At 40.1% G+C, this 18,958-nt stretch overlaps 1 protein-coding gene across 4 annotated transcripts in view; it reads right to left on the bottom strand.

The window, feature by feature from the left end:
• Window positions 1-18,958, bottom strand: part of myo3a (myosin IIIA) — a 444,520-nt gene that overhangs the window by 204,530 nt on the left and 221,032 nt on the right. For all 4 annotated transcript variants that reach the window (XM_072575981.1, XM_072575982.1, XM_072575984.1 and 1 more), the window contains exons 10-11: window positions 10,849-10,951; window positions 9,718-9,834 (exon numbers count right to left, since the gene is read on the bottom strand). In XM_072575981.1, the coding sequence (XP_072432082.1) occupies window positions 9,718-9,834; window positions 10,849-10,951 (220 nt within the window). The remainder of the gene's footprint in view (window positions 1-9,717; window positions 9,835-10,848; window positions 10,952-18,958) is intronic.

Raw genomic sequence — 18,958 nt, 5'->3', positions numbered from 1 at the left:
TGCAACCATTACACCAAGTGTATCCTGCTCACTATTAAGATGCGCTGCAGCAACATACCAAAGTTTCTCTGACAGCACCTTCCAAATGTGACAACTTCATTTCTGAGAAAAACAAGCACAGAAGACACCACGGGAGTACCACAGCTATCTGCAAGTTAAAGAGGATTATAGCTTTCTCTGAGCAAAAGGAATCAAAGGGTAAGACAAGAAAGCAGAAAGATGGAACTGAGTTATGGAGTCATACAGTCAGACAGCACAAAAACAGTAACCGCAGTCCAAATCGACGATCAGCCATGATCATACTGAATACTGGAGCAGACCCAAAGAGCCAAATAGTCTCCTCCTGCTCCTATGTTCTATCTATGTACCCACACATCATCCTGGCTCGGAAATAAATAACTCTTCTTTCATTACTGTTGGACTAAAATCTGCAAACTGCTTCTTAACAGCATTTGAGTGTACCCACACAGGGTCGACTAAGGTAGGTGAAGGCAGTGATTCATAACCACCGCTTCTCAAGGACAGCTAAGGACAGGCAATAAATACTGACCGTACAAGTAATGCTTGTGTTGTAACAACGATTTTAAAACATGTCTGAATTCTTAATATGCCTTGGTTGTCAGTGCACCTGCCACTTTATTGTTGCCTATAATTCTCACTCAGGTCAGCTATTACTAGCATTGTTAAAATAACCTGAGGATAGTTCTGAGCTATTTCCTCAGTACCTATTTTAGTGAGAGCAGCTGCTGTTCTGTCTGAGTAAGGGGAAGCAAAGTGACAAAATCTGAAAATGCTGGAGTTATTCAACCGATCAGATCAGGTCAAAATTCATCTATCTGAATTGTTAACTCTGTCTCTCCACAGATGCTGCCTGATCTATTGAGCATTTTCAGCATTTTCTGGTTTTGTTCCTGATCTCTTACATCCAGTGTATTGTTCCTTTGTAAGCGAAATGGAATATGTGAACAGAGAGGCTGACTCTCTCTCACAAGGATCTTTTGAGGTCCACTTTTACTAGGATGAAGATGAATTTTTATAGGCAACAATTAATCAATGTGGTAGCCTTAGAGCCATTCTTAAGTGCTGACACCAGGTTTGAGAGCAGTTTCAGAGACTCATGACGTGGACTCAACAGTCACAACGGTCATAAATAGTTTGCCACAGGATCTTTTCAGGCACCAGAGGAAATGATATTGATATTGATCAAGGTTCCATTTCTAGTTTCACTCAGTAGATGATAGATGCAGAGTTCTGCAAGGGTGGCAGCTTCATTCATTTCTCTCAAAGGCACAGAATAACAGCCCAGATCTATTGCCATTGCAAGCTTTTCAGGAGTGCCAAATGTGACTGGTGTATCTGAATAGAGAAACAGGAATCATTTGTCAATCTAACACAGTGCAGCAGCTCCTATTTCCTTATCAAGGAGATAGTCAGTAATGCCGGCAAAATCACCTTTCAAAAGGTATTTGTGGTTAATACATGACCGCTTCACTTTTCACCAGGTTTTTTATTTGAATCAGGTAATTGAGACCTGAGCATCAAAATTAGCAGGCACATAAATTTCAAAATGGGCATAATTGCAACTGTAAAACTGGAGTCTTGTTTATTATCTTAGTGCCTGAGAATACAAAGGCTGTAATTTCTCCAGCCCAGATAACCACACGGTGTTCCATGGAAAATGGGAGAAGGTAAACCATGCTGACCTTTGAGTCTATTTAATATGACTTTGGCTGATCTTTCATGTCCTCTTCCCCTTTCCCTCGATTCCCATGATGGAGTGAAAATCTGTCTATTCCAGTTTTAGGTGGATTCATTGGTGGAACATTCATGAAGTTTTGGGAAAGAGAATTTCATAGATTCTCATTTCTCTGACTTAAATCATTTCTTATCTCTGTCCCAAGTGATTGGCCCCTGTCCCCTGAGACTGTGCCCAATGTTTTAAATTCAATGGGCAGTGAATAAAATCCCAGCATTTTTGCAATCAACATCACTGATGTAGATCTGTTGTTGAAGATGCCTTCAAACCTTCTGCACCATCTGCACAATCACACACCACTCTGAGTCGGGAATTATGGATCGCTGTTCCTCCACTGTTGCCAGGTCAAATTCCTGCAACTCCCTTTGATACCTATAACTGTGCGTATCCTCACACCTTAAGGACTGTGGTGGTTCAAGGAGGCAACTCATGACAATGTTCTCCAGGGCAATGAGGGATGAACAATAAATGCTGACTGAGCCAATCCACCCACATCTAATGACAAAAAAAACACATTGTTGCTCTCATGTTTTTAACAAAACAAGCATGTGGTTATGTGAAGCAGCCACATTTGGCATAACATTTTCTTGGGGAGTCACAGATTTTGCAACACCCTGTAAGATTAATGGTGGAAAATTTGAAGCTTCGCCTGCCTATCATCGGGCTAAATACCCAAACAATATAAACCACAATAAGCAAGTGTCAGATGCTTTTACAAATGGATATCATTTAGAATCTATCGTGAAAAATATTGGGCTTCACCAATAAGGGAAAAAGGACTTTGAGCTAATTGGAAGCTTTTTTCTTGTGCATGAGATTTTTGTTCCTTCTTGAAAAAATGTTTAGCCCTATTGTTGGCTCAATCTCTCCCCTCTACTTGCCCTTATATTTAAGCTGACATTTTAGTTCCATTTTGTTTCATTAGAAAATTTATGTTCGCTACCTCAGTAAGAATCGAGGATCAATAATCAAAAGGTTCAGCATTTTATGTTTTGGAAATGTTCTTTCTTGATCATATTTTGAAATGTCAGCATAACATCAATTTTTTTTAAGTTTCAACACCAATTCTTAAGACTTGGTGAAATGGGAATGAGATAATTAGAATGAATATCCTCACAGTGATGGACAAACATTATTACTCCTGTTCCTTTAAGATGACACAGTGGGTTAAGAGAGTGCGAACTAAACTTTACAGATCAAGAAGTATCATATTTAGAAAACGTTAAATTAGTTATTCCTGATGAAGGGCTTTTGCCCGAAACATCGATTTCGAAGCTACTTGGATGCTGCCTGAACTGCTGTGCTCTTCCAGCACCACTAATCCAGAATTTGATCCAAATATGTTAATTGATGGATTAAAAGGATGAGCACACAGATGATTTTGAACCTTGCGGGAAGTCAAAATTCTAGTTAACATAGAACCAGAACTGCAGGTGGTAAAATGGAAAGAAAGGTCTTCAAAACACAAAGAAATACAGTCCTGTAATCATGGCAGCACTAAAAGACATTGTAAGATTTTTGAATGCCTGTAGCTAACTCATTGTTTCTCAATGCATTCATTGATAAATGAATATAACTTAAGTTGGAAGATTGCAATACAATACTTCCTTTCAACTCAGATGCATTGACTAATCTTTCACTAACTCTGTACATGCTCAGTGGATGAAGCAATGAGGAATTGAGCAAATCAGTTACAGTCAGTGATGTCTGTGCTTCAATATGTTCTATTTGTTCCTGGAGTAAACTAATGACCATAACAACAACTGGTCTGATTTCATACCTCATTCTTTTTCTACCATTTTCCACACAGCTTTCAGATGATGAAGATAACCAGCTAGTTGCCTCAGATTAAGCTCAATAGATTTCTCATCTTCTGACAAATCAGCAATAAGAGACCATAATCTCTGACAAAGGATTTCCAAAACATCGAGAGCTGATAGAATGCCTTTCAAAGAAGTTTGGTCTTCTTTTGTTAAACAGTTTTTTCAAGTTACTAGAAATTGACAAATTGCTCTGTTTGCCCTGACGTAGCGCGTAGTAAGTATTGCATAGAATCAGACCATTTACCCCAAGGTGCTGGTGCTTCTGCTCCATACATCTCCTTCCCATTTCATTGCAGCACAGTAATATATCCTTCAATTCCTTGTTTAATTGAGTGTTGATCTAACTTCCCCTTAATTGCACCTGTTTTAGTCAACTTTTGTGGTCAATTCTGACCACTCAATGGATAAAGAGGTTTGATCTTAACTTTACTTCTGGATTTAATGACTTAAGGATCGCAATGCAGCATTACCATATTTTATGATTGCCAATTTAAATGATTGCATCATTTACAGATCATGGAGGCTTTCCAGACAAAATAATATAAAGACAATGGTAGCAGATAATTGTGCTGGTCAATGTCAGGTGTCAAATACTAGAGGCCTGGATGCAATGATGCAATAAGTTTACTGATATGACATGAATGATCAAGGTTAATGAATATATCTTTGAATGCTATACTCCATTAGCTTTATCACTAGCCTCACTTAATACTCAATGTGCCAAACTCTCAGCACTTGCCACCAATTTCTATCAATCAGAGCTGATATCTGGTATTCAGTTGTTTGTTTCACTCTCACACACTCAGCACTGCAAACTCCACACCCATGTTTTGCAGCTTGCACACATTAACAGCTGTTCAAACATGACAGTCACATCACCCAAAGACATTATGCCAGGCTTACTGCTCCTTCTCAGCCCTGTTAAGGAGAGAGCTGTGGGTTCATTTGGGCCTGACAGATGACAGTATTCTCATAACAATCCTCCTTCTCGCATGCATTTACCCCTGATTCACAATTTTTTTGATTGAGGCAATGCAAACGTATATCATTTGCTTCCCAATTGCATTCTCCTGCCTGTCTTATTTCAGATAACCAAGAACTAATGTCCATTTGTAGTGGTGGCAGCAGTAGTGGTGGAACAGCAAGCAATGCAAGAATGAGAAAACAGTGATAAAGAAGAAACAACACTTCTTCTCATACTCATAGCTGAAATATTAACACTGTGCTGATATTTTAGAATAGCATTAGACAGAATCTGCACATAGTGAGACATTGCAGACACAGCAGGCAAAAAGAATAGATGGCAACTCACCAGAGTGTGAGATAGCATACTGGCACTGTTGCTCAGGTGAGCACTTTGAAGGTTTGACCAACTGTTGATGATGTACAGTGAAATGCCTGGTGTACTGAAAGACCTACTAGCTAATTTCAAGAAGCATAGAAAGCTTGGACTCCATCTTTCTCAATATGAATACAGTGACTCATTCCCTATGAATGGTTGTGAACCCAACCATGGTGCAACTTCTGATGGCAAATGTCTCAGTTTTCATTGTGGAATAAGTAGAGTCCACTTAATGTGTGGCCACTGCAGTACAGGCTCAAACTAAAGGCATGGAGGCTCAAGGTGCTCTCATCATAATTGCAGGCACTGATATTTAAAGAACTAGCAGTTCTTTCAAGTTATCACAGTGGTTCAGTAATCTATGCTCCAGAAGACCGCTGACATTACTGACATTGCTGAGTCACTAATTGGTGGGAGTGGGACTAGCTTCTTCTCTGAAATTGACAGCTCCTCCCATCAGTGCCACTCTGTGGGTGTTCTGACTATTGCCTGCCAACTGGAATGTTGTCACCCATGCAGTGCTGGTGCAGTCTGAAGGCTGGCCTAAAAAAGCTAGAGCTGCTCAAGGTTGCCTTGCAAAGCCATCTGTGTTCTCCTCCATTGTATGTCCCCAATTTTCCAGCAGCCATGCTACACAAGTGATATTGTATACGATCACTGGAACAGGAAAAGACATATGCAAAACAAACATGCTTTCATGCACGTTTATTTATAAATTTAGCTTAAATGTTTGTTTCATGATGGCTTTCATATTTTCATGTGGCCAAGAGGACAGTTTGATGGTAAGTAACGGAGGGAAAGTAAAGTGTTGGTGAATGGAAATTTGGCTCTGTGATTACCGTTATCACAGTCAGATGATTCATGGACAGCCTAGCTAGAACAGGACTGCACTGCTTGCCTCCTCCATTTGTCATATTCCTTCTCTTCCTCCTTCCCTTTAATCATAATTTCTTGATGGTGTCCTTAGGAAGTGGAGAAATCTAATGCATTTCACTTTATCCCCTGAATCCTCCGAGCTGACCTGGCCTCCTGATGAATCCCTTCACATATTCCTCTCCTTCCTCTTCCACCAGCTTCTCAGTTCAGTTCATTCTCCTGTCATTCTGTAGTTGAAAGGAAATGTATACGATGGTGCTGATGTCTGGGAGCAAGTATTTTGTCTATGTTTCTAAAAGACAGGACCAACTCCTTCAGCAAGTGACAAAACACTCCCTGCAAGCATCAACAACTTTCAAAAAACTCTAGAAACTACACACACCTCTATAATCCTGCTGTTGAATGTGTATTTAGCTATGAGAGGTTCATGAAGAGTGTTACCTGAGGCACTGAGTTGTAAAGTGGCAGCACTGGTACCAATTCAACAATTCACTCTGATTAATGCCATGATCTGACTAATGCCATGTTTTGCACCTTTCTGGTTCATAAACTCTATCTCCAAAATAGTCTCCAGTCTGACAAGGACCAAACATCTGTGGACACATTTGAGAGGCATAACATAGAAACTGATGTCATGGTGCCACTTTTCATAGCCAATATCTTTACACCTACTCTAAGACATTTGTTCAGAATTTTCAGGATGTCTATCAGAATGTATTTGAGTTCTATTATAATTTCTGAAAGTCTTTTCTGAAAGGACATATGGAAGAGAAGGAAATCTGACTGTCTGAATACAGAATTAGCTGCCCATAGAAGACAGAGGGTGGTAGTAGATGGAAAGTATTCAGCCTGGAGCTTGGTGACCATTGGTGTTCCGCAGAGATCTGTTCTGGGACCTCTGCTCTTTGTGATTTGTATAAATGACTTGGGTGAGGAAGTGGAAGGGTAGATTAGTAAGTTTGCCAGTGGCACAAAGGTTGATGGAGTGGTGTATCGTGTGGAGGGCTGTTGTTGGTTGCAACAGGACATTGATAGGATGCAGAACTGGGCTGAAAAGTGGCAGATGAAGTTCAACCTGGAAAAGTACAAAGTGATTCATTTCAGAAAGTCGAATTTGAATGCAGGTTACAGGTTAAAGGCAAGATTCTTGGCAGTGTGGAGAAACAGAGGGATCTTGGGGTCCATGTACATAGATCCTTCAAGTTAATAGGGTTGTAAAGAGGACATATCTTCTGTCAGCTTTTATTAACAGGGGGACTGAGTTTAAGAGCAGCGAAGTTATGCTGCAGGTCTATAAAGCCCTGGTTAGACCACACTTGGAGTATTGTGTTCAGTTCTGGTCGCCTCTTTATAGGAAGGATGTGGAAGCTTTAGAGGGGATGCAGAGGAGATTTACCAGGATGCTGCCTGGACAGGAGGACATGTCTTATGAAAAAGAGTTCGGACTTTTCTCAGTGGAGCAAAGAAGGATGAGAGGTGACTTTGTAGAGGTGTACGAGATGATGAAAGGCATAGATAGAGTGAATCATCAGAGACTTTATCTCAGGGTGGGAATGGCTATCATGAGGACACAAAATTTGAATGTGACTAGAGGAAGGTTTAGGGGAGATATCAGAGGTAGGTTCTTTAGACAGAGTGTGGTGAATACATGGAATGCACTGCCAACAATGATAGTAAAATCAGATAGATGAGGGACTTTTAAGCGACTCTTGGATAGGCACATGTATGAAAGTAAAATATAGCATATGTAGGTTACTTTGATCTTAGAGTAGGATAAAAGGTCTGCACAACATTGAGGACTGAAAGGCCTGTTCTGTGCTGTACTGTTCCATGTTCTATTTTCTTTTCTTAATCTTTTCTAATATCTCTATTTCCTTTCTACATTATGGAGGCCACAACTTTACTAACAGTGTGGACCAACTAATATAATATGTCCCCTAATTTCTCAGCTTTTCACTTCTTTCCTTCTAGAAATCAATACCTTTATTTACTTTGCTGACGTTATAAACTTAAGTTGCTACTTTTAGTGATTTATGAATCAGTACCCCTACATCCAGCTCCTCAAATTGTGTTCAAGTGCCAACCCAAGATTTGTTGGCAATGAAGGAGCACAGCCATTGGTGCAGGTTACTCAATGTGAATATTAGCACTGGTCCCTTACTGGATAAATAGAGAGGGTAGGCAATTGGAAGGGCAACTCTCTTTCAGTTTACCCACCAAATCCAAAAACGAGGCTGATATAAAAATGATTAACCAGCACTTTGCCAATCCTGTGTGACACAAGAAAAGTGAAACTATCCAGTCTTACCCTTGAGAGACTTTTCAAAATATTTTGACTTGTTTCATTTTGAATGTTATTGATTTTTTTTTAAATGTTGAGGATTGTCTCAGCCACTGTGGTGGAATTTTTCACGGTTGGCAAAATGGGACTAGAGTTTTAAGACAAAATCTTCGGATATGGTTTGGCCTAATAATTCCTCAGTAACATGGGAACTCTGAATTACAGGGTATTTTTCAGCCTTGTAGTTGCAGTCATGTCAACCAGGTAAAAGCCTCATTGTGTAGCAGCAGAATTGTAACAATGTTGACTTTACACAGCATGCTCTACTCTGTACACTCTTCACTTGTTTATGTTGCAGTTCATTTGCCAATAACTATGAAACATTTGTAAATTGTTGCAAAATACGAATCAGGTGGTTGGGCTATCAGCCCAGTTTGGTGTTCACCACTTAAAACAATAATTGTCGAAGTTTTGCTGAAAGTACATTTGCATCTTCAAGAATCAAAAACCAGGGACTTCTAAAATCAGAAAAAAATCTTCATCTATCTTTTGGTCCATTGCCAATGTTTTGTTTTGGCAAATGCTCAGTGATAACGGAATGTTAAACTGCATGATAAATCATCATGGGTGATCGGGCAATATTTATTACAGCCTCACTTTATCCCCCCCATTACTTTCTCATCACTTCTCCAGAGGGACAACATGCTCAGCTGAGAGGTATCCCATAAATGCGACCAATGCTGCTTCTTCATCTGTAAAGAGACAATTCCTCTCCTTTCTTCCACCCTATATCAATTCCAGGCTTATTTACCTTTGCTTTTCCAGTTGAGCTCTTAAATACAGCCTGAGGTTCCAGCAAGAAAAAAGATAATATTCAGTGATTAAGAATACCAAGCTATCCATCAGTATAATGTTAACCCTAGCCACATGTGATAATGATCATTTTCAATTTCAATTCTAAATTCAATTCTTTGTGGCTGTATAACACATCTATCAACAGAGAGAATGTGTAAATCTGCAACAAATAAACAAAAAAAGGATTGGAATCTGCATCAACTCTAAGTAAAATTAATCAAAAATGTAAGTACCCTGGGAAGTTGAGCTGAACATACTGCGAAGCTGATCATTTAAAAGATGTTTCCAATGATGACTAATGGATTATGTGAGTAGCAAAATAACATCAATTTAAATTTGGAAATTCAGAAGGAATTGCATGCCTGTCTCTTCAATCTACGATGATGTATCAAATTTTATTAACTTAGAAAGAAAAACAAATCAATTGTCCTCCTGTCATATTCTTTAAATTATCATATTCTATTCTGGGTTTGAAGCCTTTGAAACAGAATAAGGAGTTTATGTTCTTTTTTGGTGAATATATCAAGAAGAAAGGTGCCATCTGTTTTTAAAATGCAGTTCATAGCTTCTTAAATGAACCAACTAGTAAAAAATAGTCTTCAAATTGCATAAATATTCATTTTCATTAATGACTCTTCCAAAAATATTGCTTTTGTTAAATAGATATCTTTTCAGAACAAATTGTTGCATCAAGTTATTGTGGAAACTGTGAGATTTAGTTCCGTTCTGAATTATAATCAAAGTGAGTTGATAAACTGAACAGTTACAATGATTAGATGCTGACCTCTGTGGAATAGATGTTGAGTTTCTGGAATGGATTAACAGCGATGAGGATGTCTCCAACATAGGTATATATCTGTTCCTCACTGTAACGCTTTTGCAGCTGCTCAGTGACTGTATTCTGTCAAGAGACAATAAATAATAATAGTACAAATATGTAATTGGGTTGCTATGAAATTAAAAACCTGATATTCACTTGAGTAAGATTTTCAAACCAGACCAGAAGAGTCTGGTTCTGGAGAACACTGTAACGTTTTAGCAGTTTTTACTCCAGTGATGTTCTTTTTGGCAGATTCGCTGTCCAGAGGCCAGCCCGATTAATAGACTTGGCCCCCTGTCCAGTTGGGAGCACTGCAGATGAGGCTACAGCCCAGAGGCCAGGTACATTTCCTGCTGTTTTTGACAGAAACTCTGAGATGGGATCGGTTACAGCAGTCTGAGAGTCCGGGATGATCACTGTGGGGGTGATTCTGTTGGACGAGATTGGTGTATGACACAGGAGATGAGATGATCAGCAGTTATGAGGGAGGGTGTTAACAATCATGGGAAAAATTTGGCATGGTTGGTGATGGATTGTTGGGGCAATGGGAATTTGTTGAAGCTTGAGTGTGGAAGCTCACCTACTTTTCCTTCTCCACAAGAAGTGATGGAAAGACACATAATTCTTTGCTGCAGTTGGTCGGAATCCACTTTAGCTGGTTACCGAGGGTCTGGGAACTAGCCAGCATTGAAGCTGCAAGACAGGCAAACCTGGGGTGAACAGTCCCATTAATATATTTCATTATGTGATCCATTTCTGGGGAGCAGGTTAGTTTCCCATCCCTTGCCATGTTCTCATTAAATCTGCAAGTGGTGGGTGCATGTGGATTTGAGATAGAGTCATAGAGATGTACAGCATGAAAACAGACCCTTCAGTCCAACCCAAGATCTTTTAACATTTTAAATTTTTGTCCCTACAAATCCACTCCTAAGATTCAATCAAAAATTTGTTCATAGATTATACAGTTCTTGATTTTGATTTATTTGACATGCTATTTTCCAAAGAATCTTTGATATCATGCCAGTGATTGATTACTTCTGAATGAAGCATGGGACCATTGGAATAAACAGAAGTAAATAATGATCATTGTCTTACTTCATCTAACACTTCAAGTGTGGCAAGATCGTCTGTATTAACCAGATTTGAAATGGGGTTACTCTTCATGCCTTGGCCCTTCTTTGTGTGGATTCGTTCATGCCTACAAATAAGATGTTGAAAATTAGATTTGTGACATCAGAAATGAACATCATGAACAATCCATATCAACCAACAAACCAATTTCTTTAAGAACAACATAAACAACTTAACAGAGAAGACATGCTCTAATCAGCACAAAAATCATCACAGAAGATCTAGTGAAGAGGGAACAACTGAATTGCCTTCTCTCCCCATAACATCCATTTCTTTTCCCTCTCTGTATCTGTCTGTGTGTAAGTGTGTTTATAAATGCTGAGAATTGTAGTTAGTACAGTCAAATGCTGACAGTTCATAATTGTTTACCTATAGCTATAGGTGAATTACTTGTAATAAATAGTAATTCTTATTCAATATGGAAACCTGGTCCTAGTTTTCTCTTAACCTGGGTCTGTGTGTTTTTAAAATACACCTTTAACTTTTATATCAAGTCTGGGAATAACAAGGTTTGATTTCCAGTGTGTTGTCCCAGTGAATCATGATACATTATCTCATTGAATGATAGAGCAGATCCAATAGTCCAAATATCCTAATACTGCTTTTATTTTATTTTTCTGAGCACCATACATCCAGGGCAAGTGGAGACTATAACATCAGATGCCACATTTGTGCCTATAGACAATTGACAAGTATTGAGAAATCAAGTAGTGGGTTGCTAGCCAAAGAATTCCCAGCTTCTAACCTGCACTTTTGGCCGTGTGGTATCCATAGCATGCTGAGGACAAAATATGACTTTGAGTCAATAAACTATACACCATAGGATCATATTGTATCTGGACTGATTGCTGATAAATTGATGAAGATTGATTGCTATGTTCAAGTAACAATTCCATTATTGTTTTACAGTGTGACAATCAGGTTCATTAATAGATTGACCTGGACTTTTTCCTATAATTTACTGGGGAGGGCTGACAGTAGTGCAGTGCATGTTTAAGTCAGTATTCTACTTAGTTTTTATTTTGAGCTTGGGTTATTGTATTGCTTTGGGGTTAGTGGTGAAATATAGCGGCAGTGCCATATCTTAACATTAATATACAGGCATTCTTAGAAAGAGAATACAATATCAGTTACTTCTAAAAGGTGTTAAGCCATGAAGAAAAAGTTTATTTGTACAAAATAAGGCATGACTTTCTCAAAATATACTGATAATGAAACAAGTGTCATTTTATCTCTCCACTGATGCAGATGAACAAATCTATTGTGATTATCAGTTACAATGATAATTATAAAGATATATTTGAAGATGAGGAGAGGTCTAAAAAAGTGGAAGTTTTCAAGAAGAGAATTCTAGAACGCAGGGCCATGGCAGCAGAATCAAAAGAACATAAAGCCATACATCACGGAATGTTGCATCAAACTATTTCATCCAGCTAGCCTGTTCTTTCCTCAAACTCCCTTTTCTCCCAATATTCTTCTCCTTCAAAGACAGTCATAGTGTCATAGAGATGTACAGCATGGAAACAGACTCTTCAGTACATAGAACATAGAACATAGAACATTACAGCGCAGTACAGGCCCTTCGGCCCTCGATGTTGCGCCGATCAAAGCCCACCTAACCTACACTAACCCACTATCCTCCATATACCTATCCAATGCCCGCTTAAATACCCATAAAGAGGGAGAGTCCACTACTGCTACTGGCAGGGCATTCCATGAACTTACGACTCGCTGAGTGAAGAACCTACCCCTAACATCAGTCCTATATCTACCCCCCCTTAATTTAAAGCTATGCCCCCTTGTAATAGCTGACTCCATACGTGGAAAAAGGTTCTCACTGTCAACCCTATCTAACCCCCTAATCATCTTGTACACCTCTATCAATTCACCACTAAATCTTCTTTTCTCCAATGAAAACAACCCCAAGTGCCTCAGCCTTTCCTCATAGGATCTTCCTACCATACCAGGCAACATCCTGGTAAACTTCCTCTGCACCCGTTCCAGTGCCTCCACATCCTTCCTATAGTATGGCGACCAAAACTGCACACAATATTCCAGATGCGGCCGCACCAGAGTCTTATACAACTGCAACATGACCTCAGGACTCCGGAACTCAATTCCTCTACCAGTAAAAGCCAGTACGCCATATGCCTTCTTCACTGCACTATTTACCTGGGTGGCAACTTTCAGAGATCTGTGTACATGGACACCAAGATCCCTCTGCTCTTCCACACTACCAAGTATCCGACCATTAGCCCAGTACCCCATCTTTTTATTACTCTTACCAAAGTGAATCACCTCACACTTAGCTACATTGAACTCCATTTGCCACCTTTCTGCCCAGCTCTGCAGCTTCTCTATATCCCGCTGTAACCTGCCACATCCTTCCTCACTGTCAACAACTCCTCTGACTTTTATATCATCCGCAAACTTGCTCACCCAATCTTCTAACCCCTCCTCCAGGTCATTTATAAAAATGACAAACAGCAATGGTCCCAAAACAGATCCTTGCGGAACACCGCTAGTGACGGCACTCCAAGATGAACCTTTGCCATCAACTACTACCCTCTGTCTTCTTCCAGCCAGCCAATTCCTAATCCAAACCTCCAACTCACCCTCAATGCCATATCTCTGTATTTTCTGCAGTAGCCTACCATGGGGGACCTTATCAAACGCCTTACTAAAATCCATATATACCACATCTACCGCTTTCCCCTCATCTACCTCCTTAGTCACCTTCTCAAAGAAGTCAATAAGGTTTGTGAGGCACGACCTGCCCTTCACAAAACCATGCTGACTATCCTTGATCACATTATTCTTATCCAGATGTGCATAAATCCTATCCCTTACAATTCTCTCTAAGACTTTGCCCACAACAGAAGTGAGACTCACTGGCCTATAGTTACTAGGATTATCCCTACTCCCCTTCTTGAACAAGGGAACCACGTTTGCTAGCCTCCAGTCCTCTGGCACTACTCCTGTAGACAAAGAGGACACAAAAATCAAGGCCAATGGCTCTGCAATCTCCTCCCTTGCTTCCCAGAGAATCCTAGGATAAATGCCATCAGGCCCAGGGGACTTATCTATTTTCACCCTTGCCAGAATTTCCAACACCTCTTCTCTACATATCTCAAAGCCATCCATTCTACTTATTCGTGCCTCAGTATTCATATCGACAACAATGTCCTGTTCCTGAGTGAATACTGACGAAAAGTATTCATTCAGTGCCTCCCCAATCTCTTCAGCCTCCACACGCAACTTCCCATTACTATCCTTGATTGGACCTATTCCTACCCTAGTCATTCTTTTATTCCTAACATACCTATAGAAAGCCTTAGGGTTTTCCCTAATCCTACCAACTAAGGACCTCTCATGTCCCCTCCTTGCTGCTCTTAGCTCTCTCTTCAGGTCCTTCCGGGCTACCTTATAACTCTCAATCACCCCTATTGAACCTTCACCCCTCATCTTTACAAAGGCCGCCCTCTTCCATTTAACAAGGGATTCCAATTCCTTATTAAACCACGGCTCCCTGACACGACCCTTTCCTCCCTGTCTGATAGGTACGCACTTATCAAGGACACTCAATAGTTGCTCCTTGAACAAGTTCCACATATCAATTATGCTCTTGCCTTGGAATCTACTTTTCCAATCCACACATCCCAAGTCATGCCTCAACGCATCATAATTTCCCTGCCCCCAGCTATAACTCTTGCCCTGTAGTACACACTTACCCCTCTCCATCATGGTACAACTCAACCATGCCAACCAGATATCCTAAAGTATTATACTCCCATTTTCTAGCATTTGGCCCATATCCCTCTAAACTCTTCCTGTTCATATACCCATTCAGATGCCTTCTAAATGTTGTCATTGTGCCAGCCTCTGGCAGTTCATTCCATACACACACCACTGTCTGTGTGAAAACGTTACCCCTTAGGACCCTTTTAAATCTTTCCTCTCTCATCTTAAACCTTTGCTCTCTAGTTTTGGACTCCCCCACCCTGGGGAAAACACCTTGGTTATTCAGCCTATTCATGTCCCTCATGATTTTACAAACCTCTATAAGGTCATCCCTCAGCCTCTGATGCTCCAGGGAAAACAACCCTAGTGCATTCCGCCTCTCTCTTTTGGTCAAACCCTCTTATCCTGACAACATCCTTGTAAATTCTTTCTGAACCGTTTCATGTTTAACAACACCTTTCCTACACCAGAATTAAATGCAGTATTCCAAAAGGGGCCTAACCAATGTCTTATACATTTGGAACATGACCTCCCAACTCCTATATTCAATGCACTGACCAATAAAGCAAACATACCAAATGCCTTCTTCATTACCCCATTTACCTGCAACTCCTATTTATTCAATTCCATTTTCAAGACTGTGACTACAAAGCCATTAGTTAATGCATTCAAATTTCTAACCACTGGATGCATGAAAATATTTTTTTCCTGGCTGCTTTGGTTCTTTTGTAAATCACCTTAAAGCTGTGGTTATCAATCCTTCAATCATTATCAACAATTTCTCTTTCATTGCGCTAGCTAAGTGCTTCATGATTTAGGGCATCCCTTATCAAACTCAGAATCTGTACTCACAAGTGGATAGCTCCAGGCAACTGGGTGAGCCATAAGTCAGAGAATTCCAGTCATTCTCTGGTAGTTGGCCTTCATTGGTACTTAATGTGCTTTAGTTGTTTACCTCCACATGCCTTTCTGACCCGATCCCACCTCTAGAAAAATGGCTTGAAGGAGTGATGGCACTTATAACTTGGCCAGCTGGCCAATGGCTAGTAGTGGAAAATTGCTCACCAGCACCCGCCCATTATTGGGATGAAAACTCTGTCCCGTTTCTTACTCCTTAATGGGTGCCACTGGCTGGATTAGCCTTTATTGCCCATCCCTAATTGCCGAGAGGGCAGTTAAGAGTCAACCATACTGGTGTGGGCCTGGAGTCATGTGGAGGCCAAACCAGGTAAGGATGGGCATTTCCTTCCCCAAAGGATATTGGTGAACTAAATGGGTTTTTCATGACAATCAGCATGGTTTCAGGCCATCATTAGACTTTATTTCAAGATTATATTGGATTCAATTTCCACTACTTGCCATGGTGGGATTCAAACCCAGGTCCCCAGAATATTATCTGAGTCTCTGGATTAATAGTTTAGCGATAATACCACTAAGCCTTCACCTAACTATGATTTTTTTTTTAAACTAAGCATCAGAAACACAAGACTTCCATTTGCAATCTTACACTGGGCTTGAAATAATCTAAGTGTTGTAAAGTAATAAGTGGAACCAAACTAGTGACTATTTTTCCATTTTAGCTTTCATTATGTAGCTACACTATGTATTAGAATTTTCATATAAATCACAAGAGAACCATGTCATTTTCTAATGACAAATACTGTTAGTGATAATGTAGTCAAGAGACTCATTAGATGCAAGTCACTCTTGGCTGACTGTGAAAAGAGAAATATTTGCATCTCATGTTGCTGGAGTATGCTTGCGCTTTGAAAACAACTCTTAAATTATGAAATTAAATATTCAGGCTCCTGCAGGGTCTAACTGTAAATCTAGCAAAAGTCAAACAAAACCCATTAGACCATACTTAAGACCAGCCATTCCAGGGGGTTTTCAGGTAGCAGTAGTACAGTACCTGTCACAACACCAACACAAGCTAAAATACTTGACAGACATGAACAGCTTTCAAAGCCTTATCACATGAAACATAGCAACCAATTTGCACAAAGGTTCTCCATCTTCACAATGTATCGTCTTACCAAGCATCTAAGGGGTATATACAAGACACTGGGGATGATTGCTCTGAACTGGATTTCTTATGCAGTAGAAATGGGAAACCAATCCTTATACCGTTACTCCCTAGGGGCTGGTAATGTATGGATGCTGGTCGCTCCATTATCATTTTATGCTTCACACATCCAAAATGCCAACTTACGTGGGAAAGACTAGCATCCTCATGAAAGGATGTAACAGGAGCTAAAGCCTTGCCATTCCTAAAAGAGCAAATCAAACTCAGGTTCTGGTCACAAGGGTTTCTGTTACACTTGTTTATGCCAGGGCACTCGGGGTATTTTGGAACAGCAGCACCTTTGAAGGGTGCAGGAAGCCCTCATGTTCATGTTCTTGGCCAACTATGTTCAGCATCTCCTCTTCATCATAAGGTCAGATTGTGCATGTTTGTTAATGATTGCACAATGTTCAGCATCATTCACAACTCCTCAGACATTGAAGCAGTCCATATCCAAAACCAGCCAGACTTGAGCAATATCCAGGCTTTGGTTGACAAGCAACAAGTAACATTCATGCTGTATAATTGCCACACCATGATCATCTTCAAAAAGAGAATCTAACTATCACCCATTGACATTCAATAGTATAACCATCACTGAATACCCCACTATCAACATCCTGGAGTTTGCAATTGACCAGTAACTGAACTGGGCTCACCACATTAATACTGTGTTTATCAAAGCAGGCCAGGGGTTAGGAATCCACCAGTGAATAATTCACTTACTGACTCCATAAAGCCTGTCCATCATCTACATAGTGAAAGTCACGGGTGTGAGGGAATACTCCCCACTTGCCTGGAGGATTGCACCTTCAACAATACTCAAGAAACTAGATACCATCCAGGCCAAAGCAGCCCGCTCAATTGGCACCACACCCACAAATATTCACAGCCTGCATCATCAACACAGAGTAACAGAAATGTGTTTTTTTGACATGATACATTGTAGAAATTCAGTCTCCTTTGACAGTCCTCCAAACCCATGACCACTACTATCAATAAGGACAAGGACAACAGAAACATATTGTAACCATCGGTTGCAAGTTCCTCCTCAAGCCACTTACCATTCACCACTTTTTCCATTATCTATTCCCTACATCATTTGAACTGCAAAAGATCAAAAATTTAGTTCACCATACCACCACTTTCTGAAGTACAGTTAGGGATGGCAACAATGATAGCCCAGCCAACAGAGACAAAATCCCCTGATCTCATCAGTGCAATTACCTTGGCCTTGGATTTACCAGGATTGCAAACATACCTTCTTTCTGTATAGTCAGGTCTTGGCCTGGCACTGCTGCTGTGAACCCCATATGATGATGGTAACTTATTCATCTGTTTACCTCCTAGCTCAAGGAAGGAATGCTGGGCCACTTCCACCTTCATCCCACTGCAGGGCATTACTCAGCCTCCACCACCATATGAAAGCTCACATGCCTTTGCTCATCATTAGGCAGACAGACGTTATGGAACAGTATGTAAATAGATGCCTCCCCTGCTCACAAGAAGGTTCTGTTCCTGCTCTAACTTTGCTTTCCTCCTGTCACAGTCCATGCTCAATGGACACACCTGCAAACTCAGGCCCCCTTTCCAAATCACATGGTAACTACGTTTACACATTCTATAATATTTGACCATTTACAAGCAGCTTGGAAAAGAGAGCAAATCATATGTTTTGATGTTAAGCTTATCTTGATTATTTGGCTTGGATGGAGGGATGTACCTGGGTAGTCCCAGACTTTAGGGAATGTGCCCTGAGCAATAACATTGTCTTTTGTTCACATGCTGTCACTGAACAGATGACTCCATGTTGTGGGTTTGTCTTAGACCCAGGGGACCTTAATTTCACTATGATAATTATTCGATGAGTGGAGCTTCCTACACAATCCACATGTTTACTCACTTCTTGTTTTCTTTCTTCCATCTGCTTGACTATGTTTACCTTTTCAGTTTTGGTGAAGGGTATATATACTCAAAATATTAACCTGTCACTTGCTCTGCAGCAGACAGATCTACAACATCATGCTGAGCTTTCCTGTTTGTGTTTAATGATTTTAATTTGTTTTATCCCTATGTCATTTGCACATTTAACATACAGTTGCTTCACTTAATAATGTGTTTAAAATATTCTATACTTTAAAATTCAAATATTAAAATGATTAACCAATCACTAGTAAAACACAGAAGCAAATTTAAGAACTGGTCCCTTCCTTCGTGCAATGTACCTCCAATTATTTTCTTTCCTGACTTTTAATTTCAAGGAAGCTA

This window comes from Chiloscyllium punctatum, chromosome 8 (assembly GCF_047496795.1).
Source record: "Chiloscyllium punctatum isolate Juve2018m chromosome 8, sChiPun1.3, whole genome shotgun sequence".
Classification (NCBI taxonomy): domain Eukaryota; kingdom Metazoa; phylum Chordata; class Chondrichthyes; order Orectolobiformes; family Hemiscylliidae; genus Chiloscyllium; species Chiloscyllium punctatum.
Note: the sequence above shows the minus strand (reverse complement) of the source record. Positions and strands in the feature narration are given on the sequence as shown.